The sequence below is a fragment of the Diadema antillarum genome, unplaced genomic scaffold, assembly GCF_040938485.1.
Source record: "Diadema antillarum isolate AM-2024a unplaced genomic scaffold, OU_Dant_1.0 seq00000442_RagTag, whole genome shotgun sequence".
NCBI lineage: Eukaryota > Metazoa > Echinodermata > Echinoidea > Diadematoida > Diadematidae > Diadema > Diadema antillarum.
Genome location: NW_027271417.1, coordinates 1,783,700 through 1,809,761, shown reverse-complemented (window position 1 = coordinate 1,809,761; position 26,062 = coordinate 1,783,700). Strand labels below are relative to the sequence as shown.

At 37.7% G+C, this 26,062-nt stretch overlaps 1 protein-coding gene across 1 annotated transcript in view; it reads left to right on the top strand.

Annotated features, from left to right (window-relative positions):
- Positions 1–25,734, top strand: part of LOC139732661 (uncharacterized) — a 30,000-nt gene extending 4,266 nt beyond the window's left edge. Inside the window, 14 exon segments of the mRNA XM_071643512.1 lie at positions 1,298–1,387; positions 7,439–7,515; positions 9,639–9,759; positions 11,107–11,200; positions 13,203–13,340; positions 14,489–14,598; positions 16,809–16,904; positions 18,216–18,299; positions 19,415–19,541; positions 20,203–20,308; positions 21,386–21,416; positions 21,419–21,567; positions 22,689–22,763; positions 25,597–25,734. Of these exon segments, the coding sequence (XP_071499613.1) occupies positions 1,318–1,387; positions 7,439–7,515; positions 9,639–9,759; positions 11,107–11,200; positions 13,203–13,340; positions 14,489–14,598; positions 16,809–16,904; positions 18,216–18,299; positions 19,415–19,541; positions 20,203–20,308; positions 21,386–21,416; positions 21,419–21,567; positions 22,689–22,763; positions 25,597–25,680 (1,362 nt within the window). The 5' untranslated portion in view covers positions 1,298–1,317 and the 3' untranslated portion in view covers positions 25,681–25,734.
- Positions 25,735–26,062: the final 328 nt, after the last annotated feature.

Sequence of the window (26,062 nt, the reverse complement as noted above, 5' to 3'; positions counted from 1 at the left end):
TTCTTCGTGTTTCTCTCCCTTTCTTTGTTATGCCTATCTTTAGTTTGTTTTCCAGCCTGTTCCATCCCTGCTTTCATTCTTGTCCTTGTCATAGTCCTTTCTTTCTGTGTGTTCCGTCTGACGTTATTATATCAAAATTTTCATACGTGGAGTCCTTGATGGATCTTGAGATGCCCTCATCTTCTAGAGTAATTCACAAATTTTACAAGCTACGCTTTTCTTGTGAATTCCTCTTTCAGTGCATATAGATTTACAAAATAAGATTGTATTGCTTACTTGTTTATTTATCTAAAAACCAAAGTTCATATTATTATAATATTGTATCCACGTTTTTTTAAACTTATGTGATTCAAAATTCCTTAAATTATGTACTCATGTAAGCGTTATGTATATTGCTTTTTATTACTCTATATGAAAATAAAATCATTTGAATTGAATTGAAATTGAATGTACTGTGGCTGCTCCCTGGAAGCAGGAATATAATGAAAGAGATGCTTTTCCTTCACGACCGACGAGGATTTATGTATGTGTAGCGGCGGATAACTTGCAAGGTATCATGCACTCTCCCTCCCTCCCCCCCCCCCCCCCCCCCCTTTCCCAGCTGCCCTCGTTGTACAGAGCACCATGGCAGGAGTACAATCCAAAAGAAACAGGTGTTTGGATCGGTTCAGAGACACGCCCCTTTTTTCTTTGAAATAGTCTGCTTCCTGACTGTTCTACAATTTTGTCTGAAATACTTGAGAAAATAGAAAATTATTGACTTAACAGATCAGAATCGATGCACCACCGTCATCTTTCTTCGTATTTGCCAAATGTGTATGATTTGATTAAAAAAACACACAAACAACTCATCCTTCCACAATATCAATTTGACTTTATCTGATAGCGTGAAGTATCTTAATGAGACTGGAAATCAGACTACGTCGTGTACTAGTATTTGTCAAACGGCGTCTACGTCTGCGTGTGTGTGTGTGTGTTGAGTTAGGAATTTGGAATGCAATTCGGCACAGGCTAGTGGGAGGTAATGTTTTCAAGGCCCATCCACATGAGCTAGCTATAGGACTCGGAGTCGATCGACGACGGAGTCCACGTCTGCTTGTACCACGTCGCGTCTTGTGTCGTGTGTCGATCTCACTGAGCTGAGAGGCAAAGTGTAGGAGCTTTGGTACGGTAGCTACGTAGAGGGAAAAGCGCAGAGGCGGAAAGGAAGCGCACTGATGCGATTTAGAAGATATCAACTTTACAACACTTCTGACGACGTTGAACTTATACCAGACCTTACTTTTTGTCACACCAGGGACTAAGGATCAGATCAGCATGTCTCAGCACCAAACAAAGAAGGCAAGGAGGGAGAACAGTGGATCGTCTCACTCGGAATTTTTCCCAGGTACATTTGTACTAGTAATTTACAGCCCGAACGCGAAGCGTTCAGTTCATAGACAGAAAGATCCGTCTGTCCGGAGGACTCTTTTATATTTTGCCATTAACGCTGTCCTCCGTAGACAGACGGAAGGTTGCAGTACCCATTGCTGTGTGGATGTTCTTAACCACTGTCTCTATGGAAAATTGGGTGAGGTACCTCACCCTTCTCGATTGCGTCTAATTCACGGCGCTAGGTCGGCAAATTTAAGCTTGTATAGTGGAATCAACTATTCAAGAGTATATTGCACTCACCAGATGAATGAATAATCCAACATTTTGGTCGAATTTTCAATGTAAAACACACATCAACCAGCCCGTCGCGTCGTCACGTTCAAACTGCAGCAACATACAGTACGAATCTATTAGCCAATCACATGCGAGGTAGTTTCTACGTGTTTTTTTTTTACTGAAACACGTACCTCACATGTGATTGGCTTACAGATTCAAAATGGCGACTTACGGCTAGCGGACGGCGATGTTGCGATATGGATACAATTTCTGCGTTATAACCGAGTTACTGTGAGTATTTCGATTGCAAAATGTGAAAAATTAACCCCAAATATTGCTGCATAATGTATCATGTCATGTCAAACTTATTTGAATGTAAAAAAGCTGCCTGAAATTTGGTTTATCGTAACGTTTGATCTGTGCGCTACTGCCACACACGAGCTGGCATCATTGACTTCGGTCTGTATACGGAGGGGATCCGTGAAGCCAGACGCAGTCTCCGCGGAACATTCCCCGACGGACAGATACAGACCGATCTTTCGGTCAATCAGTTCACAGCTGTACGGCCAAGGGAGCCTGGACAGCTCGACAGTGCAGTTGTAGACTAGATATACTACCAGTACTAATTACTAGTAGCAGACCCTAAACTAAACTGCTAAATTTCTGTACAGCGACAGCCCAGGGCTGTGTGGAGTTAAGTTATCAGGGCCGCGCCCGTTGCTAGAAACTTTGCGTTTAAACGCAACTTGCAACTGATTGTCTCTGGCCAATCAAAATCATTGTTGCGTGCATGTCTTCTTAATAGGGTAGACCTTGAGCCAATCAGAATGGTTGTTTCAAAATTAGCAATTATTTGCAATTGATTGCAACTTTCTTGCAACGGGGCCCAGGGGGCATTTCATGAAGCGTTTTGGTTGGATATTTTTCTGACAAACTGTTACAAGCTAGGCCATACTGAAATCCTTGCATCTGATTGGCTAAACATAATTTGTCCACAAACTTTGTTGGACAAAATGCTTCATGAAATGTAACTTATGTTTATATTCACAGCCCAGTCACTGTATATTTTATTTGCACAGCATCTGGTCGGGCTACATGAAATGCCACATACCTGCTATAGACCCTATATAGACTTTTCCAAATGGTTTTAATCAATTAAATTGTACTATTTCTGAATATTCATGTGCATATACAGATCCAATAAGGGATTTCCCAGCTAACACAAGGACGTTTTCTGAACGTCCTTGAAACATTCCAAGTTCGTTATTTGGACGTTTTGTCAAAACTTTTTCAGAACGTCTGTTCGTGGAAGGTTTTCGACGTATTTAAAACATTTCAAATGGACCTTATAAAAACATTTTTTTAAAAGTTTAGAAAACTAATAAAAAAAAACCTTTCAGAATTTTTAAGGACCTGCAGAAAACCTTTTGAACGTTGTGGATGTCAGTAAAACCTTTTTGGCTTTTAAGAATATTCAAAACGTTCTGTGGACGTTTTGTGGACGTCCAGAAAACCTTTGAAAACCGTCTAGAACGTTCAAAAAATGTTTTAAGAACGTCTAAAAAGTCTTATGACCCTTTCCAGAACGTTCAGAGAACCTTCCATATCCGTCTAGAACGTCCAGAAAACCTTTTAAGAATGTCAAATGTTTATTTTTTATAGGGTATTTAAAAAAATTTGTAGTTACTATACGAGCTGAAATTTTCGCGTACAGATATTTTCGCAAATTGCTACTTGAAGAACATTTTCGTGTGTTGTTGATTTCGCGGTTGCGAGGCTCTAACTGAACTTAGTCATTTGGGCTTGTTGTTATTTTCGCAGTTCAAAGGCGATTCGTGAAATTCGCGAAAATAACACCACCGCGAAAATTTCAGCTCGTACAGATTATAGACACAGTGTTGAAATTTTTGCGCATTTCGCGCAACCAGAAACTAGCGCGAAAATAAAAGCACACAAATATTTTTTGTTTGCCATATGTTCCTGTGTGTGATGTCGTGATTCCGCGGAATTAAAAACATGCGAAAGTCTTCTTACCTAGCCGAGTGCGAAAAATTAGTCGCGCAGTTATATCCACTTTTACAGTATCCTAATCCTATATAATCCTATCTTAACCTATTCCTAATGTCCTATCTCCACCTACAACACCCTGTTCACAATTGATGAATCTGTATCACATTCATTTAATACCACCAAAATGTTGTGATGCATGAAGACATGGTTACTAAAATTAGATCACACACACCTTAATTTGAATATTCATAATTATGCATGAATATTCATGATAAAGAGACGTACAGAGGACGAAATAAAAATGTTTTTTAAACGTTCATTAAAGACAAAGTCACGTAGCAGACATAATAAAAAACGTTTTGTAACGTCCATTGACGTTTCTAAAACGTTTTCCAAAACATCTGTGCTTTGCGGTAAATGCTAAGTCCCCAATTTGACTTATGTACGTTTTAAAAACATCCATAGTACGATGACATACGGTACCTCCAAAAAACGTTATAGGAAACGTTCAAAAAACAGTCTGTGTTTGCTGGGTTATTACCTGCCACCACACCAAGGTGGTTACAAAAGTTTTGTTTTTTCTTTGACATTAGTTTGTTTGTTTGTCTGTGTGCAGAATAACTTAAAAAGTTGTGAACCAATTTCGATATTTACTTGCAGGAAAGTTTGAGAATGGCACAAGGAACAGATGATTTAATGTAGTAGTGAGCCGGGAATCTTTCTGGATTTTATGAAGGATTTGCATCATTTTGGCAGGTAGGGTTAGTGAGCTTGGGAGTGCAAGCCGCACATTTTTTGAGGTTTGCTTAAATGCACACTAAATGCATGCACTGATCAGGCGAGGCGCCATGCAGCTGGAAGCTGATGACGTTACAAAAGGCTTTTGTATTGGGAAATCAGATGATTTTTCAGCATGCATTTTTATATGAGTGGAAATCACTGATATTAATTGGAGAACAAGATCACTGGTGGAAATGAGCTGGTTGGTGGAGGTCTGCGCTCTCAGAGTGTTTATCTCTAATTTTTGTCGAGCCCACCGGAGGTAAGGGGGGACTAAGGGATCACCTGCAGCGTCTGTCTGTCCGTCGTCCGTCTGTCCGTCCGTCCGCAACGCTACAAAAACTTGAATTACTTTGTTCTGAGTGCTTCAATGTCAATCAAACTTGGAATTAAGAGCGTTTATGCAAAGTACACATGTTACCAAACAGGAAGGTCACCTTCAGGTCAAAGGTCATAGGCAGGGGTCAACAAACTTTAAGAGGCCAATGTTTTTACGGCACGTTTCAATTATGGCTCATAACTTTTGATTGGTATGTCCATTTGTGACCAAAATTGGATGGTAGGTGTCCCTTGGGGAGTTGAAAGTCACCAGAGGTCAAAGGTCACAAAGGTCACGATTTTTACAAATGTGTTGTACATTTGTAGGCGACGCACATTTCGGCACTTCCTTGTTCAAGTGCAAATCGTCTAAGTTCTTCTTCCAATATCTTTTCTTTTCTTTTCTGTGTTCAAAGTGCAAATAGAACAATAACAACATACGCTTGAAGTTGTTATAAATCTGAAAAAGCTACATGGAGTTTCAGATACCATTACCAAGCTAATAGTTCAGAAGAACATTTTTGGTGTGCATTACTACACTGTTCATGTACCAAATATATAGTAAAAGATGTACATTGGGCATGTATACAATTAATATTATTTTGGAATGCTACTGATGTAGTGGCCCCTCATGATCTCATGTTCATGTAAAGAGCTGATTTCATGGAGCACGCGAACGATTTGAGAAGGATGTGAATGGCAAAACCTGTGTTTGTACAATTAAGCCAAAAACCATTCTTGCGCAGTTTGTGTGAAGTTCTCATGACGTATGTGCGAATGTCATGTGTACCATTACCAAAGTATGGCTAGTTACGAGGACGAAGAACATGCTACAGAAATGCAAACAGCTCAGATTTTTTAATAATCTTGGGAGAAATGTTTCCAAGGAGAGTTGATACTTGTCTTGAATTGAAGTTTCTTTCTTTCCTGTAGCTATATCTTCTTTTTTCCCCTTCATTTCTCTGTTGTGTGTGCCGACATTTTTTCTAAGGACCTACCCCACAAGCATTTGATTTTTGCAGGTTCCCCCACAATATTTTGGCATACTTAAGAGTCATTTCAATTGTTTTCTTTAATTTTGTTTTCATATCGCCCATTTCGTTCTCTTTGCTTACAAAAAAAATTGTTACTATACACCCCTATGGCTGTTTAATGTGTGGATGTATTCTACAATTTTGATTTGTAAAAAACATGCTTTGAAGAGGTCATACATCAAGGGTGGGGATTTGCCCCCAAACATGCACCAAATGTTCGTGAGAATGTCTCAAAGGGTACACGAACAGTTTGAGGCTATGTCGTAAAATGATCGGAAGAACTTCACAGATTTCACAAAACATACACAAGACATTCTTCAAACTTTCAGGGTCTGTTTGGGGTGTCACAAAGATTTTGCAAACATCGTGGAAAGGTTTTGTGCGTATGACAAGGCTTTAAAGACATTTCCAAGAATAAATCATGAGCAAATCACCATCTAGTGTGTGGAAAAGGTAATTCTTACCAATGAAAGTAAAAACAACATCCATGAGCAATTGACAGTGCTTTTTAATCCCCACGTTAGTTTGGCTATGTTTTGCAGATTGAAATACTAATGTTGGATATTGCCATTGGCGTCATTCGTAAATCGTTCATGTGCTTCTTGAAATCACCCCTTGAGACTTGATAGCTCTGGTACATGAGATACTGGTATTGTTTTGATTGATTGTTTAAACAGTTGTGGCACATACGTCATTGTATATCAAAAATATTTGTCTTTCTGTACACACAAACCACAATCTCAGTGTGGTGAGCACAGGATGTGTGCAACCACATTCCTTATATTCTGTGTGATTGCTGTTACTTTTGATTAACACCACTGAAACCTGTTCAGGACAATACCTTACATGCCCCAAATTCATAGACAGTGCTTCCACTGTGTTTAGGCAATGGATTGCATAAAAAAAGAACAAAATTTGAATACTGGTTGTGGTTTAGTGAAAGAAGGCAGCCAACTAGTCCCACAATGAACACACATTTGCTTGCATACACAATAGAGAGTGAGATCAAGATGTATTACTTCCCAGTTAGTTACCTTTTGATGATCCACTGTATGGTTATGATGTTATTTCATCAGCACAAATGCCCATTAAATTCTAAAATAGCTAACAGTGGCATGTACAGTACATGTCTCAACGGAAACTAATCTAATTCAGTGTTATTTTTCTGCATTGTTTGGTTGTTTGATTTTGTATTTTCCAAAATAAGATATCATAAGTGATAACTATGTTTGAAATAATGAAAGAACATATATATATCTGCAGTATGCCATTGAAGGCTAAGTTCTTATTTGTGTTGGCTTTGCAGCAAAGACAAATAGGCATTAATGAGTAATGTGTTCCGTGCCTGTGGGACTTAGTACAAACACAAATAATAAGATCCCTGAGTGATTTGCTAAGCCATTAAGTGTGTGTTTCAACAATTTAGTAATTAATGACCTCTCTTACATGTATATGAATTCCCAGTGTCTTCATATTATACATAGCACACACTATGACAATTCTTCTGTCTGTCTCTTTATAGAACACACAAAGTTTATGCCATTTTTCTTTTTATCTCATTCCTTCATTTGTGTTTATGTTTCTCTCTTTTCAATGTAACTTCATGATCAAATTTCAGTGTTGAACCATTTTCTTTTTCTTCTCAGGGATCAGTAAAATCCAATATAGACCTGATGCAAGTCCAACAGACCTACTGTGCTTCAGATACTACAAGGCTGATGAGGTAGGTTAAAGATAATAAAAAGTTTTGGTACCTCAAAAGTTTCCCTGAATTTCCTTGTCTTAGTTTGTGTTTCAGGTTTAAGTACTGTATACGCTATAATTTTCGCGTACATCAATTTTCGCGAATTGCCGCTGTCACACATTTTCGCGAGTGGTTAAATTCGCGATTGGGGGACCAGAGAAAATATGAAGTGGCAAAGAAAGTGTGAATTTTCAACTTACTAGCAAATAAGAATGATACTAGTTATACACTGCATGAAAAAAACTTACCAAACTCTGCGAACTAGTAAGTTAGAATTCAACATTTTTGAAGTGGTTAATCCATCGCGCTAGACTTCTGACGAGTGGTCCCCTTGCGATAATGGATTGGCTCTCTAACATTACAGTATTCGTAAGTAGACGTGGACGTGCGTAAACAAGCTTAGCCAGTACATATGGTCCATTCGGTAAGCCGTGACATGGTATACTAGTACTGAAATGTTCGTATCATCAAGGCAAGGGATTCATTTTGGAAGGTAATATTTTCGCGTGTTGTTAATTTCGCGAATAGCTCCCGACTCGCGAAATTCGCGAAAATAAAACCCCCGCGAAATATATAGCGTATATAGTACGTTGTCTGTGAGACTTACTCGCCCCAAAGTGCTCTGATGTCTTAGTAATCATGCAATAATGGTTTCGTACCAGAGCCGCCGCCGTACGACGGCGAGGTAGTATTGTACGAAACCACTGACTGTGACCAGCAGCGCGTGCAGCCCCATACGCATAGCGTAATGGGGCTTCGCATTGTAGCAGTCAGGATCATGGCAGATTTAGTATCGCGGGTAAATGTCAACTTAAAATCCAAAAATTTCTTCAATTTGAAGACTTACCAATTAAGTTGAATTTATTGAAAACATGCTTTGGACAACGTTTGGTTCTGCCAATAGTCCCTTTCTGTTCAAATTGATGACTGAATGTGACTCGGTCGAGAGGACCTTGGGAGAGCTTCCTACACTGAATACTACGGCCAGCGCATGCGCACACAAACATCTTATCTGTTCATGGATTTGAAATTTGTGCGCACGTGATGTGTTCGCATGCACTGGCCGTAGTATTCAGTGTATGTATACTACGTATGTAATACTACGGCCAGCGCATGCGCACACAAACATCTTATCCGTTCATGGATTTGAAATTTGTGCGCATGTGATGTGTTCGCATGCACTGGCCGTAGTATTCAGTGTATGTAGCTCTCCCAAGGTCCTCCCAACCGAGTCACATTCAGTCATCAATTCGAACAGAAAGGGACTTTTGGCAGAACCAAACGTTGCCCGAAGCCTGTTTTCAATACTTTAACTTAATTGGTAAGTCTTCAAATTGAAGAAATTTTTGGATTTTAAGTTGATATTTACCCGCGATACTAAATCTGTCATGATCCTGAATGCTACAATGCGAAGCCCCATTACGCTATGCGTATGTGGCTGCATGTCGCTGTGCATATGGGGCTGCTGGTCGCAGTTAATTGCATGATTACTAAGACATGAGAGCACTTTGGGGCGAGTAAGTCTCACAGTGTTAGTTATATGAAAGGTACTTTAACCTGAAACACAAACTAAGACAAGGAAATTCAGGGAAACTTTTGAGGTACCAAAACTTTTTATTATCTTTAATGTAACACTTCATGATTGAGTCTTCATATCTTCTTGTGAGTTATATTTGTCAAGAGTTTTGCAGCAAAAAAATATGGACATTGGTCAATAAAATGATTTACTTATAGGCATGCTCATCGGTGAAGTACATCCCATTTGTCAAGATGCACAGATAAAAGATGGGATAAAGTGAGTGGAAACTTAAAGTATATTTTCTTCCTCTATTATACTTTATAGTGTAAGTAGATTCATGATTTCCGAGAGTTCTGCCCCTAATGTTGCATAAAAAGGTCTATTTTTTTGTAAAACTTTCACTTAGTACTATAGTAGGTATATTGCAACATTAGAATTCAGTTGGAATTCTTCAAAACCATGTCATCTTCCTCAAGGTCTAAATTCCCTTCTACCGGTAATTAAACTTTTGTCACGTAAGACAGTTGTTCGATATGTGCAATCAACGGGAAGCAAACCGTTTCAACTGTTGTGATTCACACAGGAAGTCCTGGGACGTTCCATGGAGGACTGGCTAAGGTTCTCTGTCTGCTATTGGCACACATTCAGAGGGGTTGGTCTGGACCCCTTTGGTGGACCAACAATCTCCAGACCATGGGAGGATGGTAAAGATTTTATTTTCAAAATATTCTGACAAGTTTAGTGGAAGACATTAAAGATATTTCTACTTATTCTTGAATGAACGAGTACTCTCCTAAAAGTGAAGATGCTGTTCTGCTAGATTATGATGCATTACTTGAGTTACAATTACACACCTATTGAGAATGAATGAAGTTTGGATTGTGTTATGATATATGGAAATGTTCAGTTGTATTTGATATCACATGGGTGAGGATAATGTTTAATCAGGTATTCATGGAAATCAAAAGCTCTTTGTGCCAATTATGTTATGGTCTGTTAATTCATTGTTACATAATCCATATGTGTGTTAACCTCCATGATTGATTATGGCTTGAAAATACGGTAAAACTTGTCTTGCCCTTCATAGTCTGTTACTGCTATGATTGTTTTATCAGTTGCCATGATTTATGCAAATCAGTTATTTCTCATGTATAAATGTGTGTATTGATTCTTTATTCTGAGTGAAGTAATACAGTAGAATATAATCATTTAAGAATGATAGTGCACACCTACTCACATACATGGTCTTCATTGAATTTGTCTTAGTTTTACTTAGCCATCCATGCTTGGTCATACAGTATGTTTCCATTCTTTCGCCTGAAGGGTGCCAAGAGCATTACATTTTCAGGTGTCCATCTGTCCTGTCTGTCCATGCAAGATTTTTTATGTGACATTTTTTTTTTTAATTGCAGCAAAAGAAGAACTGTTTTAGTGGACTCTTATACCCCCCTTCCATAGAGATTTTTTTCAAATCGGTCACTCATCGGAAGCAAAAATTGTTGCTTCCGGCCACCTGATGAAGTGTATCGGACCGCAGTCGGATGAATCCAACTGAATGTCAGACCAAGTTGGACCAAGTCGGATGAATCCGACTTGGTTGATCGAGTATCAGGTGAGTGTCAGACATTTTGCATGTGATCCTCATTGGAGGATCTTCATCGGATAATCCCCCAACATGTCTGACACTGACCTGATAGTCGACCAACACAAATCGGATCCATCAGACTGCTGCTATTTGATACACTTTGGTTGGTGGCATTATGCGATAAACATAGCTTCCAATGAGTGACCAATGAGAGAAAATCTCAGTGAAATGGTGGTATTACACTCTTACACAGGTCCTGTCCAGTGTGCAGAGAGATTTAAAAGTCAGTCCTTACTGTCAAAATCTGTGCATTTATCAAGTGTAAATGAGTACAGTGTAGTTATAGGAGACATGGTTATGCCATTAGAGAGCTGAAGAATCCTAATCAACTGTTTATTGCTTTTGTTTCTTCTTTTTGTCTTACATGTGATTTGACTGTAATGTGTGTACTTGCACTCATGTGTAGGGACGGACAGTTTGGAAAATGCAAAGCGGCGGATGAGAGTAGCCTTTGAGTTCTTCACCAAGTTGGGTGTGAAGTACTGGTCCTTTCATGACAGGTACCTGCAATGTTGGCCAGTTGAGGCATGGTCACCCTAACATACATGTACTACATGTATGCAAATTATTTGGAGTATATCTATTTCTTCTTCTTATTATTATTATTATTATTTAGAGGGTCGAAATGAAATAACTTGCAAACATATTGCCTCCTGAAATGTGCTGTTCATTGTCTCCAGATGAGAAGTCACTAACTCTTTCCCAGAAAAGGGATGATACTTGTTTCTTCATTCCATAACTAGTTCTCATTAGAAAACTAAACCACACATGAAATTATCTTAGAAGTCCTAATTCACAAAATATTTGATATAGACAGAAGGTTTTGAAAATGGACTGTAAATCTCCATGTAAATAATAATTAGGATTCATATCAAGCATAAAAAAAAGAGTATGGGTCCTACTTTTCCAAACAGACTTTTAAGGAACTCTAAGCTTTTACCTAACCACTTTAAGTTAATCACAGCTTGGTATATTGACTGTCTGATTGGCTTGACTGGATGTCCTGACTCCAAATACCTGATGTGAAGGATATATTTTTCGTTTGCAAACTTTGTAAGATGCATCACATTTATATTTAAAAGAGGAGTATAGGATCATTTTTTTTTTCAACAAGTAAACTTGTGATCTTTTTTTTTTTTTTTTTTTTATACTTTAGCTCATCTTCATGTTTATGAAATCATAGGGAACCATTCATCTTGCTCTACAAAAATGCTCTATGAAGTTGGGTGTTTCATGGAATGAAATCTGGATTTTTGCCCAAAGTGGGTCATATATTCATATTGCTATTGAATTGAGACTGATTAGTAGACAACATATACGATCATCTGCCATTCTTTCTTTCAAACATTTATATTTTTGACACAGAATCTGTAAATGCTTTACCTGTCATTGATAATTGTGAGATAAGCCCTATGCAGCAAACAGTGTTGCATCACTGAATTAACAAACTATTATCAGAGCTGTTTCTAGGTTAATAAGCTAAACCTTGTGCACATGCTTGTGCTTAGAAATGCAGTTACATCAGTATGTGCAAAGTCTGTTTCTTCTGTCACTCTACCAAGTACTGATAGGTAGCAACACTAATTAAATTTAGAGCCAAAGATAGGAGCTTTATATGGAAAAAGAGTTCATGTAAATTAGTAAGGGATGGGATTGGTTAGAATGTATTCTTCCTCAAAGGACAGAGAGCTTTTATTCAGTCTCATTGAAGCAAACAATGAACAAGCTGTCCATGACCTTTTAACTTCAAATATTTTTTAAGGTTTGGAGTCTCCTTTGAATAAGTGTGACATTCATCCTTACTGTGCTTTGTTCACTGATTGGAAGAAATGTCTGGAAACTACTTGCCAATAGAGATTATGTAATCCCTCTAATCCCTTCTGTGTCACCATGGCCTCCTGTGAGACTGAGGCACATTGCAGCACTTGAATAGGATTGCCCTACTTCACAACTAGGTTCAGATTAGAGGGATTAACTGAATGGTGATGGAAAAGCTTGGCAAGCAATATAACCTATGGTCATTAGCACAGGAAGGCTTTATGATGCATTGTTGACATTACAGGTCGACATCATGTTATCTAGTGTGTCATCTAAAATGACCACCATTATACTGGACCGTCGTGCAAAATTTTGGTAGCATGTTCTTCATTTCGAATAAGTTAAAAGTTTGACTCCAAATCGTGTTTTTGCTATTAATATTTAATGTCATAATGTAAATGACATAGCGTAAATCTTCGAAGAAAAGCACTGCTTACACTTATTTAAAACCAAAAAATATAAATTTAGTTGTAATGCAACAACTCACATTAAAAATGAAATTCCGGTACCATTGAGATACTCATAGCTGCTGTGGTAAATTAGATATGTTTGTTGAATAAACTTATGTATGTATTTTTTTTTTTCTGCAACTGGACCAGTGAGAGTCTTTGCGCCTTTATCAGTGGCAAGAAAACAAAATGACAGCTGAACTTGTGACTGCTGTTAACATTATTTACAACACAGAGACATTGCCCCTGAGGGTGCCACTATTGAAGAAACAAACAGGAACCTAGATGAGATTGTTGACCTAGCCTTAGAACTCCAGGAACAGACAGGAGTCAAGCTACTGTGGAACACTTGTAACCTGTTTTCTCACAAGAGGTCAGTGTTTAGTTGATTTCAGAGCAGATTGTTTTGCGGTAAGAGCCAAGCTACATGATTCGGCACACTGTACCCTGGGTTAAGAGGTTGTGTATCTCCATCTTGTGTCCATTATCATACATTTCTGCAATGTTGTCACGGCAACTATTTTTTCATCATTGGTGCCGGCATAAATCGGCGCAGCGATAACAGTCCCAATGCCGATTTTCTTCCATGTCAACTTGTGTAATCTAATCAGAATGATAATACAAATTTCACAGAGTTATTAAGTTAGTATTCAGAATCTAATTATTATCTTTTTTTTACAGTTACACGTGCATTAATTGCTGTATAGTCACAAACAAAACATTTTGTGCATAATAATACTAAAAATGATTTTTACACATTTTTTAGTAACCAAGGGTACAGCGCTGAAAAAAAATCAACAAAATGGTGAATTTTCATTTGGTACCCCAGGGTACCAAATATTGCATCACATATACTCACAATGACTGTTTGGTAACTAGAGATACATTGTACTTCATATTGTAGATACAATGTAATTAAAGGGATAGTACAGTTTTGGTGGAGGTGAGAATTGGGCTTTTAACTTTTTGCGAGATACCAAGAAAACACTTATGAAATAGTACAGAGCATACCATTTTAAGATGAATTCGAAGTTTACTGGATGGAAATCGGGTTTGGAATGACGGAAACATCCAAAAACAAGGTAAAACAAAGCGATTGTGTGAAAGTGTGGGTCCCACACTTTATTAGAATTGCTCTTTTTGGATATCTCAGCTATTTCAAAACCAATTTTCATCAAATAAACGTTGAATTCCTCATAAAATTACATGCTCTTTCATATTTCATAAGAGGTTTTTCATTATCTCACCAAAAAATGTTATAAATCTGAAGTTAGGTCTCAAACGAAACTGTACAATCCCTTTAATGTGATAAATGAATTGGTTCATAATGCTGATACAAATAGATGAACTTGTGACCACTAGGATTGAGGGTAAAGATACTATGCAATTCAGCCTTACAGCTGCAAATCAGAAAGCCAAAGTGACAGATAAATGATGATTTGCATTATGACTTTCGTGATGATAATAACAGTGACATGTGCTGTCATTCCTGTGCTGATATGTTTATATTGCCACTATCAGGTATATGAATGGTGCAGCTTCAAACCCTGATGCCCATGTCGTTGCCTATGCTGCTACTGCAGTCAAGAAGGGACTTGAAATTGGCAAGAAGCTTGGAGCTGAGAACTTTGGTAATATTGTTTGCCCTTTCCTAAATTTTGTGTATCTGTTTCTGTATTTGTTTTCTACAATTACAAAAATAGTAATTCCAAGCAATCATTTCTTCAGTCAGAAGGAAACACAATTTTCTATGTTGGACAGGTGACATTTTCACTTAGTGGCAGTGATATACCTTGTGATGAGCAACGATATAAATGTGTGGTCCATGTGAATAGGCTGTTGTCTGTTCAAGATGTATGCGAGATGCATCCACAGTGGCAGCCATTATCATTTTAGGTCTATGTAATGTGAGCTGAAATTACCTCCTCAGTTGGATTAGTCTCAGTTGGAACTGTTGTAGGATTAGACTTGCCCACATAGAAAGCAGATGGGGCATGAACATTCAAAATGCTAGCCATCACCCATTAGTTTTGCATTGACCATAGCACGTGAAACGTGAAATGTATTGTTGTGAAATGGGGTAACTTCATGGGATATAGGTGTGTGAGGTCCACAGGGTTCACACTAAATGAAAATGTATGGAGACTTCAGTATAGAGAAACCACTTCAATTTAAGGGAACGTGGGCCTTTAATCTCACTAAATTGATCCAACTAAAAACTATTAAAAAAAAATCCCTGAATCCAATACAGGAATCTTTTTTGTTTATTAGCTCCAGCCTTTCAGTAGTCTTGACAAAACCTGGATTTTCAACAAAATCTTGATGGTTGTCCAAAACTTTGAACTTTCCCGTGGTGCAAAAACGTGTCTTCTTTCTCTGGCCATTTTGAGACTGAATGAAAGTCACACATGCTCACCAAGCTGACCAGAGGAAGATTTTTGACCTGATCACTCTTCTTTATCAGAAAATTAGTCTCACTCGAGAAATATCATATTTTCCCAAAAGGCAAATGTAATGCTACTTTACCTCTCAGAAGTCAACCTGCACGAAACGACCTATATCTTACATGTATGACATCGTACCCCGTGTTTTTATTCTGTATTTTTCTCCAGAAGAGTATACTTTGTTACCTTTGGATGACCTCATGATGTCAGTGCAAGTTGAGCAATTTTCTTAGAAATACTCCCTAATCTAAGCTGTTCTCTAGTTTTCTCAGGCACATTTATGCCTTATTGACACTACCAAAATCGCTTTTGAATTCCGCATATGCCCTGTATGAAATTTTTCAGTTTTGACTGTTTTGATCAGTCATAATAAACTACAAATGGATTTACGTGAAGAGTCATCTCTGAACTTTGAATTGTCATTCTTCATTTCCCAACAATAGGTCAATGTGAATTTGTGATTTCATATTTCTTTACACCAAGCATCACTGTAGTCAAAGGAAACATGGATGATTGTAGTCCCAGCATTCTCTACTGCCTTACGTCCATTGCTGTTGATTTTATGAGTCAGTCCCTAGATTGTAGCCTGCTTCCTGTCAGCAGCTTACAGATTCTCTCAAGTGTACATTTTGTCTTTGCAGCATTTGGCAGCATTTTGATTTCACTTTAAATCGGTGACCTACTTTATGGGAGAGAGTTCACTTTTGCAGACTTCCATTTATTACACTCACTCATCTGTCCTAAAGATAATTATTACAGGATCCCTGGCACTTAGATGGATGAGGCTATTTAACTACATTATGTGTAGCACTCTGCTCAGTCAAGGAGAGGTTGCTATTATGCTCCGCTTGACTTTGGTTTTAAAGGACCCTGAATGAATTTGCTTTATGCACAAGATTTTACAGCCTCTTCCTGAAGTTTTAATCAAATTTTGCTTCATATTTTTTGATAATCAAGGCATCTTCTACACTGTACATGCCTAGAGACACAGATTTTAAATCTTACTATTGAATTACATGACACAAGATGCCTATTAAAGTAATATGACATGTTGACCACACCAATGAAAGCCAAGCTGTGAGTAGCCAAAATCCAGTCAGTAATTGAATAAACAAATTGACACAAAAGCATACCATTTATTATGTTTATCGTGGGTAGAACAGTCTTTGGATATTCTCCAGCATTAAAACATTTTTTGTAAACAAGAAGCAAACAAGGAAAGCATAGTAATATAAAGGCATGGCCTCATTAAATCCACTGAAACAAGGTTACCTGATATCAGGACATTATGATCTTTGAAACATTCTAAACTTTTGAAGCAGTATTCTGCAGAGTTGACAATCAATGACTTGCAAATGACAAGGGTTTGATGTGTGAAACATGTTTCTCATTCATAGTATTCTGGGGAGGCCGTGAGGGCTATCAAAGTCTGCTCAACACAGATCTCCAAAGTGAGCTTTCCCACATGGCAAACTTTTTCAAGATGGCTGTCAGTAAGTACATGTACATGAATATATGCCTGTTACGCATTCTTTGTAACAAAACCTATGAGGCTAAAATAGAGGCTGTATGAATATAAAAAGAGTAAGAGAGGTTTGCGGTAACACCATGTGTATGTAGTCCTTGAAAAGATTGGTTTAGTAAAGAAGAGCCTAGAAAGAGGAGAGTGGAGGAGGGAAGGGACAAGAAACATAATGTTCCATAGAAATATAATGCTTACCGACTTTAGCTTACCTGAGCCAAAGGCTTAAATGAGGAATGGTGGTCATTCACCATCCGGTGTATGTTGTGTGTAAACTTTTCATAAATTTTCAACTTCTTGAAAACCTCATGATGGATTTTCGTGAAACTGAGCAGGTAGCATCCCTAGAGTAGAAGGATCTCAATTATTCAAATAGGCACCATGCCCCCCTGGGAGGGGGCAGGGAGCCCCAAAGCCCCACACTATTAGAAGGTAATTTTCATAAACTTTCTTTTCTGTAACCTGAAATGATGGAGTTAAAATGCTGTAAGTGAGTGCATTTTTAGTGCAATTTCAAGTATGTTTATGTCAGGGTGACATTGGTCTGTTGTTTTGTCATCTACTGCCATCTAGATTTTGTCAAATTTGATGAACTATTCTCTCCTCTATTGAACAGTGCAAACTTGGAAAACTCCAATTAATTTCTCATAATGACAGTTGTTTTTAAGAGAAATTTCAAGAAGTTCTGTTCATTCATCTTGTGTATCTTGTGCTCACCTAGACTGCGAAATTAGACACATTCACAAACTCATCTTATCCAATCGGGAACCTGTGTGTATGATCGTAGCATTGGAAATTGCATTAATGGAAATTACATTTTGTCCCAAACAATTACCTTACAAATGTCTTCTGTTATCATGTAATGTGTACCTTGAAGAGAGAGAGAGAGAAAAAGATTCTATTTCCTTTTTTAGTTGGTGGAATTCATTTTTTGTTGTTGTTGGTGGGGAGGGGGTTGTTACGTAAATTTCCAAAGTATACTTGGTTTACAATAATCAATGTGCAATTGTCTTATATTTCATACGTGTTAGATGCTCAACCCTCTTCAGTGTTTCATGTGATGTGTGTATCTAAACAGCTAGGCAGAAATATGCTTAATCTTTAACTTTGATCACATGATGCAAAATTTTTATGCACCCCATAGCTTGAGACTTCATAAACAGATGTGTATTCATAGCAATCATAGCATGATTATAAAAAATTTATTCATGTATTATTTGTGCAGTACATAAGCATTTCAACTGTTTGTAACTTTAAATAATCTTGTCTGTGATGTGTCTAGAATACAAGAAGGAGATTGGGTTCACAGGGCAGCTGTTGATTGAGCCAAAGCCAAAGGAACCAACAAAGCATCAGTATGACTATGGTAAGAGTAACAGGGTGCTTTTACTTTAATCACACAACTCTGTCAGAACTGAAGAGAATGGTTCAACCTAGAAAAGGCTAGTCTGATATCAAGGTTTGCAAGGTCAATTATTTTACTGCCAATTTTTCATGCTCTTATGCAGTGTCCATGGTAACAAATGTTATTTTTGCATTCATAAAGGAAACATTTCAAAGCATATGATATAAGCTGTCATGCCACCATTTACCTCTAGCAATATTTTTCAAAAGTTTTATTATGAACTGAAATTTTGCAACAAATTTGTTGTCGCTAGGTCCTCATCTGCCACATTTATTAGCACCTTTTTTTTATTACTATCTTGTCTCTTCACGTTAATATCTTTCTGGACTGTGCCTTGCAATAATGTCATAAATGGTGTTTTTATTTGGTGTTATTGTGCAGTAGACTATCATATAAAGAAGTAGATATTCATATTATGTACATTACTGCATATGTCACAAAACACCACTTTGTATTCCCATTATATGAATTTTGCCATTTGCATCTGAGCAGGAAAGGTAATTTGCTTTGATAATGTCATGATGAATTGGCATTTATGGATTATAAACCTATTGGTGTCTATGCAAACAAGTAGAATGTTAGTTTTACATGATGTTTGTATGCAGTGGCATTTTATCACATTAGCGCTCTTTTCCAGAATAAAGCTATTGAGAGTGTACTTAATATGATATATGATCGCAATGTCATTGTCCCGTATGGGTAGATTTTATTCATGTCTGTGGTGTATGAGGATGGGGAGGGGAATCAATTGAGATTACTGTGCAACCCTTTGGAGTGATAGGCATATAATCACAACTCAATGGAGATAGGACAGACGAGGATGTGCTACTCATTAGCCAGTGCTCTCTACAATAAAGTGCTACAAACAGTTGTGATATTGATACATTCAGGTACAAGTCTGTAGAATTCAGGGTATAGATTTCATGAACTTGCTTCATATCTAGCACAAAGATACAAAACGCTGATGTATGATGATATACATCTATGCATTTGGCTAAATGTGTCAATTTTTATGCCACTGAATGAGACCTCTAGACTACATATACAATGTATGTAGAATATATTGTCTTTGGCAGATGCTATGACTGTGATTGGATTTCTGAAGCACTTCGGACTTGATAATGACTTCAAGCTCAACATCGAGCCCAACCACACTATGCTAGCTGGGCATGCCTATGAACACGACATTATTATGTCTTCTGCGTAAGTTTGGTGTCCTTTCACAGTTGGTAAAAGCTTCTGTTTGTATAGATAAAATCTCTTATGCAAAGACTACTCATTTGAAAGTTGAATTTCAATGATATTTTTCTTTTTAGGAAAGCTTTCTTTTCACAGAGATATTTGCACTAAACAACAATATCAACAACAAACCCATGCATCTAACAGAAATGTCACGATTACAATAAATTGAAAAGAGAAATTTGGAAATGCAATCAATTTGTCTAGTCTACTCACCTAAGACTATGTTAGATGCAGGTGTATTAGACCTGCATGGTCGCTGAAACATTTGCTATTGCAACATACAAAGGTGATGAGGGCAGAGACATTATTATGACACAGAGCAAAACGTAGGATTTGAAAGGGGGATGAGTTACAAGTATATTGTATATACACTGATTTAGATAGCAGCAGTTAATGTTATGTTCATGATAGATTGTATTTCACATACGCACATGCATGGATGTAAAATTCATTTTTTTGTAGTCTTTTCAAAGACCATCTTTGGTCATTTGATGTATTCTGAAATGTGCACACACACACACACACACACACACACACACACACACACACACACACACGTGTAAGCAACATGGCATTCACTAATACAACCTGCTTCACTTATTGTGTCAACTGCTGATTGTAGGCTTCAGATGCTGGGCTCCATTGATGCCAACACAGGATCTCCAGATCTTGGCTGGGACACTGACCAGTTCCCTATGGACATCAGAGGAGCTACTGCTATCTGCAAGGTAATGGCACTTGGTGTTCACTGTGATCAGTTGTAGTTCAACCACATTTTTGCACACATTCACATGATATGAGAACATCATTGGTCCTAGAAAGCAAGAATACTGTAGTCACTGCAGCTATCAGTGAAACCATTTTTGTCTATCTGTGTAGCAGAAGCGAGACCTAGCTAGGCGTCACTTTTCTGTCATCATCATTGTCGTTGACGTCGGCAGTGTTGTCTGCTCTCAGGAACTCCGCAGCATTGAATTATGACCACCAAACTTACACCGCTGGTACATAACCTATAAATTCTGGTTAAGTTTGAATATAGGTGAAGTCCAACTAGGTCAAAGGTCAAAAAGTCAATGAACTTTCTCTGATAAGCACTGTACTCACAGTATGGTGGTTTCCTCTTACTGACCTTCTACAGCTTTGAGCTTTGATCTTTGACCACTAAATTCACACCACAGGTACATCACATAATGATGCCAACCAGGATTGAATATTGGTAAGGTCTGACAATGTCAAAGGTCAAAAGTTCAATGAACTTAACCAGATAAGCACTATACTGATGGTATTGTGGTGTACTCTCAATAACTTTCCTCAGCTTTAAGCTATGACCATCAAACTCACATCACAGGTACATATTGTGAAGCAAGATATTTTCATGACCTGAAGTTTACACTTCATGCCACATACAGTGGATAATGTTGTGTTCTGAATTTTTTAAGTAGTTGTAACCGGAATTTCATTATAACTGTGTTCGTTGCAATGAGAGTGCACTGTATTTCCATAGTTGCTATATTTTGTACCAAGTGTTCCACACAAACACATGTTTCATCAACAATGTGGTACATTATCATTTTGACATTTTTTATGAACATCAATGAATGACCAATTTTTTCTGCAGTGTGAAGATATTGTTGTAAATGTTGTTTATCAGACAGACACCTTACTATCTACATTTTTGGAGGAAATCAGATGAATACTGGGATAAGCATAGACCAGGAAATTGCACAAATTTCAAGGATGATTATGTGTTGTGTACTGTCCTGTGTCATTTAATGAGAAATATATCATATCTTTGCTTTGATCAGGGCATAATTGATCAAGGAGGCCTTGCACCAGGAGACTCAATTTTGATGCCAAAGTTCGCCGTGAGTCTACTGCTCTGGCGGACATGTTTTACGCCCATATTGGGGCTATGGACTCCTTTGCCAGGGGTCTGCGCAATGCTGCCAAGCTGGTGACTGACGGACACCTGGAAAAACTGGTGACTGTAAGTCTTCAGAATTTATGCAATTGAAAGGAGTCAAATAATTTGATTACAATCTTGTATAGAGCCTGTAATGATCTAATGCTGTGGCATCACAATTGTAAGAATGGTTCTAATGAAAATTATACATGGCGATATCAGCTGAATATAAGCGTACTGTATATTCCCTCCAAATTACAATAGGACTTTCTGCATTGATAACTTTTAAAATAGTAATAAATGAAAATAGTAATGATTAATAAATAGTAATAAATCATTAACCTTGAAATTTCAGGGTATAAAAATATAACTTGTAACCGACATCTTGCAGAAAATCCCATTTGGTGCATTTGCTTCAGATGTCACAGAGAAATGTGGATCTTTGTGAAGCATGTCAGAAGTTTGTTCCCTCCAAGTTTTGTAAGAAGATGCGTCGTCCATTGTGTTCACATCTTACGAATATGAAGTTGTTTGTTGTGTTCTTGCACAATAATATCTCTTTTGAAAGAGTAACAGTTCGTTTCTCATTTCCAGACTTTCTTTAAAATTGTCTTTTTCATTAGGGCATTCCAATCAACCATTCTCTAAACTCCTCCCTTACCCTGCCAATATTGTGGTTTGACTCAGGGTACCTTTACACATTGAGTGCTCTCTTAACAGGAGTTCTACATAGCTGATTAACCATACCAAATTTGCAGTTTGAGAATAGGATAGGAAAGAATCAAAGTGAAATGCTTGTCGACAGATTAGGGAACAAAAAAATGCAAAATGGCAATTGAGAGATCAATACATCTTTCAACAACAAAACTTCACATGAGTACACACCATTGGTATAAATCTATGCACAGAATTTAGATTTGCTTGTTGTTTACTCTGTCACTTGTGAATAAAATATTTTCATTCATGTGGATGCCAAGAGCATCGAAGTGCAAAACTTGAAAGAAATGAACCCATGACATGCTTTATAAACATCAACATTTCTCCTTGATCCTTGGAGTAAATAGAATGGAATTTTCTGCAAGATGTAGGTAACAAGTTATAGTTTTCATACCCTGGAATAGCATGTAGATGATGTATTCCTCTTTCCTAATCATGGCACAAGCACCAGTGGGCATTACATCAATGCTACTTCTTGATTTTGGTAGGATCGCTACTCAAGCTTCACAGAAGGCATTGGTCTGAAGATTGCCAAAGGGACAGCCACACTCCAAGACTGTGAGGTAAGAACTACAGTTATGTACCACCACGTAAATATCATTGTAATCATTTATGTTAGGTGTGTGTGTAGAATTGTTGCAAACCTGCTAAAAATGTGTTTTTTTTTTAAAAACTGACCCACTTTGGTCACGAGAATGATTATAAGTGGGATTTATATCAAATGATAAATAGTAATATTATAGTTATGGTATGCTTTCCATAATATAAGTTATATCGCAGCATTTACACAAAACAACAAAATGATAATTGAAAAGCCTAAAAGATATATAGAATTTCAAAGGAAAAATACTTAAGATAAATCACTTCTATCAGAGACTATGGACATTGCATAAAACATGGCAATTATATTAAGCAACTCATTTCATTACAGACAGAATACCAGTTATGTGAACGGAGCTCTGAATAGCCATCTTTCTTATGTGTCAATGGTATTACACAAACACAATATTCATTTGTCAGACACAAGGAAAACAAACACTGATTTTTCTTGGATTGAAGCATTCAGACTAATTTATGTCTAAAGTATCATAATTTGGTAAAATCCCTGATATATAATTGTAGAGTACATTCTCATGGAAATTTGTTTTTCTAGAAACAAGCAACATCCTCATCATGTGACTGCGGCAACCTCTCTGATATGCCTGAACAATGCTGTAACTACTACTGAAGCTCTGAGTCATCTCCTTAGGAAAAAACAAATATTTTGCAATTAATTGATATGGAGTAATTATGGAAGGAAAAATGGTTTACATAACCCAAGCCATGAGCAAGAGCTCCTCTGTGAATCTGCTTGACATATCATTATCTTGCCTTGTGCTGATATGGTGTGAGCATTTACAGAAAAATGATATTATAATACTTCACACTTTATCAAGAGTTATATTTTGAGCCAGGAATGACTTTGTCACAAATGAATATTGTAACTATGCTCAATTTCTGCTTGAATGAGACAGCAGTGCAAAATTATCTACAAGGTCAATCTCCCTGGTGTGCCACCAAGTAGCCAAAGTTTTAATAATGTTGGTAGTCTTGTCAAAATGCTTCAAGATGTCAGCAGTAGAATTTACAACAGCTGACTTAAAACTGACTTTGTCAACCTGAGGGACTTGTGCTGTGTTCCCACTAGTATTTGAAGTCTATCTCTTAGGGTCTACTATGCCTCATTCATGCACAAAGACAGTTTAGAAGTTTTAAGACTTAGCCCTTGTAGAATTCAGGGGCAACTAACTTCCATGGGTCCAAAGAATAAATACACACCTGTTACATCTGATTCTTGATGGTGCATAAGGCCTACTGGTATTGCACAAAATACAATAAATTGTATATACCAGCTGTAGTTGTGACTGTATAATGTGGAACTTCTAGGAGAGAAAGGGGGAAATGGGCACAATAGGGTGTAGAGTAATGATCAGAGGCCGGGGGGGGGGGGGCTGCGGGACGGCAGTTACTATGCGAAGGAGCGAAGCGACCAAGCCCAAGTGAGCGGAGCGAGAGAGAGGGGGAGGGTGTGGGAGGGGGGGTATTCCCCCTCCCACGGTGGTGAGAACTTTTTTTGCATTTTGATGTTGTAAATGGTTCAATTTGATGCATGTTTTATTGACTTGAAAGGGCCCCACTTGTTTAAGGTAGCAGGATATTTTGATGTGGATTATTATTGACCAACTGGAATTGTATGTTTTTGTATAATCTTTTTCATTTTTTTTTTCAGCGCATAGGGACATTATCACTTTGTGTTATGCGCTATATAAGCACTGTCATTTATTCTTATTATTATTATTATAAAGTGGTAGCATTTAAATAAACGTCTTATATTATTTCTTACAATGAAACTCATGAACGTTGTCTGTTAAGCAATCAAACAGAAAAAGCATGCACACGAGGGTGTACATAAGGGATATTTTCTCCTCCCACACGAAGGTGATTTTACATTTTCTGAAATTCAGCGATCTGGTGCGATTCAGCGATCTGGTGCGAAATTCAGCGATCTGGTGTAAACATTTGGTGCCATACTTGGACATTTTTCCAGCTGCCCCTCCTACAAAAAAATAATAATGGAAATAATTTAGGGTTTTTTTCAGAGAAGTGTTAATAGCAAAATCACGGCATTTAGCTCTTATTCCGCGTGTGCATCATCTGTGTGTATGTACAAAGTCTAATGAGGTAGAGGGGGAGGGTGTGGGAGGGGGATGCCCCCCTCCCGCTCGACGGAGCTTTTTGCGTTTTTTAAAATTGAAATTAAAGTGATCTGAAGCACACTTTTTGTGGGATATTCGGAAATTGTCATTCCCCAAAGTGTACCAAGTCTATAGAGGGGACCAATAAATGGGAGGTGGCAACATATCCCTCCCATATCCGAGGGAGCTTTTTTTTTTTTCATTTTTAGAACTGAAATTCACAATCTTGCACGCACTTCTGTTGGAATATCTGGAAATTTGTCAATCAGAGAAGTGCAAGTCTGTGGAAGGAGATATAGCAGGATGATATGGGAGGGGATAAGCCCTATTCTCCCTCCTACATGAGGGAGATTCTGTATTTTCTGATCGCAGTTAAACGTTTTGGTGCACACATTTTGTGGCATATATTTGACAAACTTAAAGTGTAGCCATAGTCTACTTGTATACGCAGAGCGGGGAGGGGGGGCAAACAGGGAGAAAGCGTGGGAGAGTGCTATCCCCACCCTTACCCTACGAGGGAGCTTTTGCCTTTTAAAGTTGAAATTGAGATATCTTGTATACGTATACGTATCTCGTATAGTCTAAATTTATGTTGAACTTTGAAACTTGCTATTGGCATGTCTTTAGAGCCAATTCTAAATGTTGTTTTCTTTCTTTGCAGGCATTCATCATGAAGACTGGGGAACCAGCTGTTACATCTGGAGAGCAGGAAAAATATGAGAGCCTCTTCAACCGCTACATATAGATGCATAGATTCCACTTCTAGCCTTTATTGCTCAGCTCAATATATCTCATGTTGTGAGAGAGACATGACACTTCCAATTATTAGTGCATGTTTTTCAGTGTTTTCTGTCTATTCAGGCAGTTCAAAAAAGGCCTCCCATATGCATGTTGTAGTTGGATTGGCAAATGTTTACACCAGTCATTCATCTAGAGTAATTTGTTTCTTCTGTATGTGTACCTTTGCATTCATTTTTTTAAAACATTTAATTGTATGTGTCATAAACTTGTATCAGACTTTTTTTGTTCCTTTTATTAGATAATACTACGGTAAAACATACTGTATCAAATAACATATTATCAGCCTTCCATTAAGTGATAATGTATGTGTACATTCGTAATGTTGG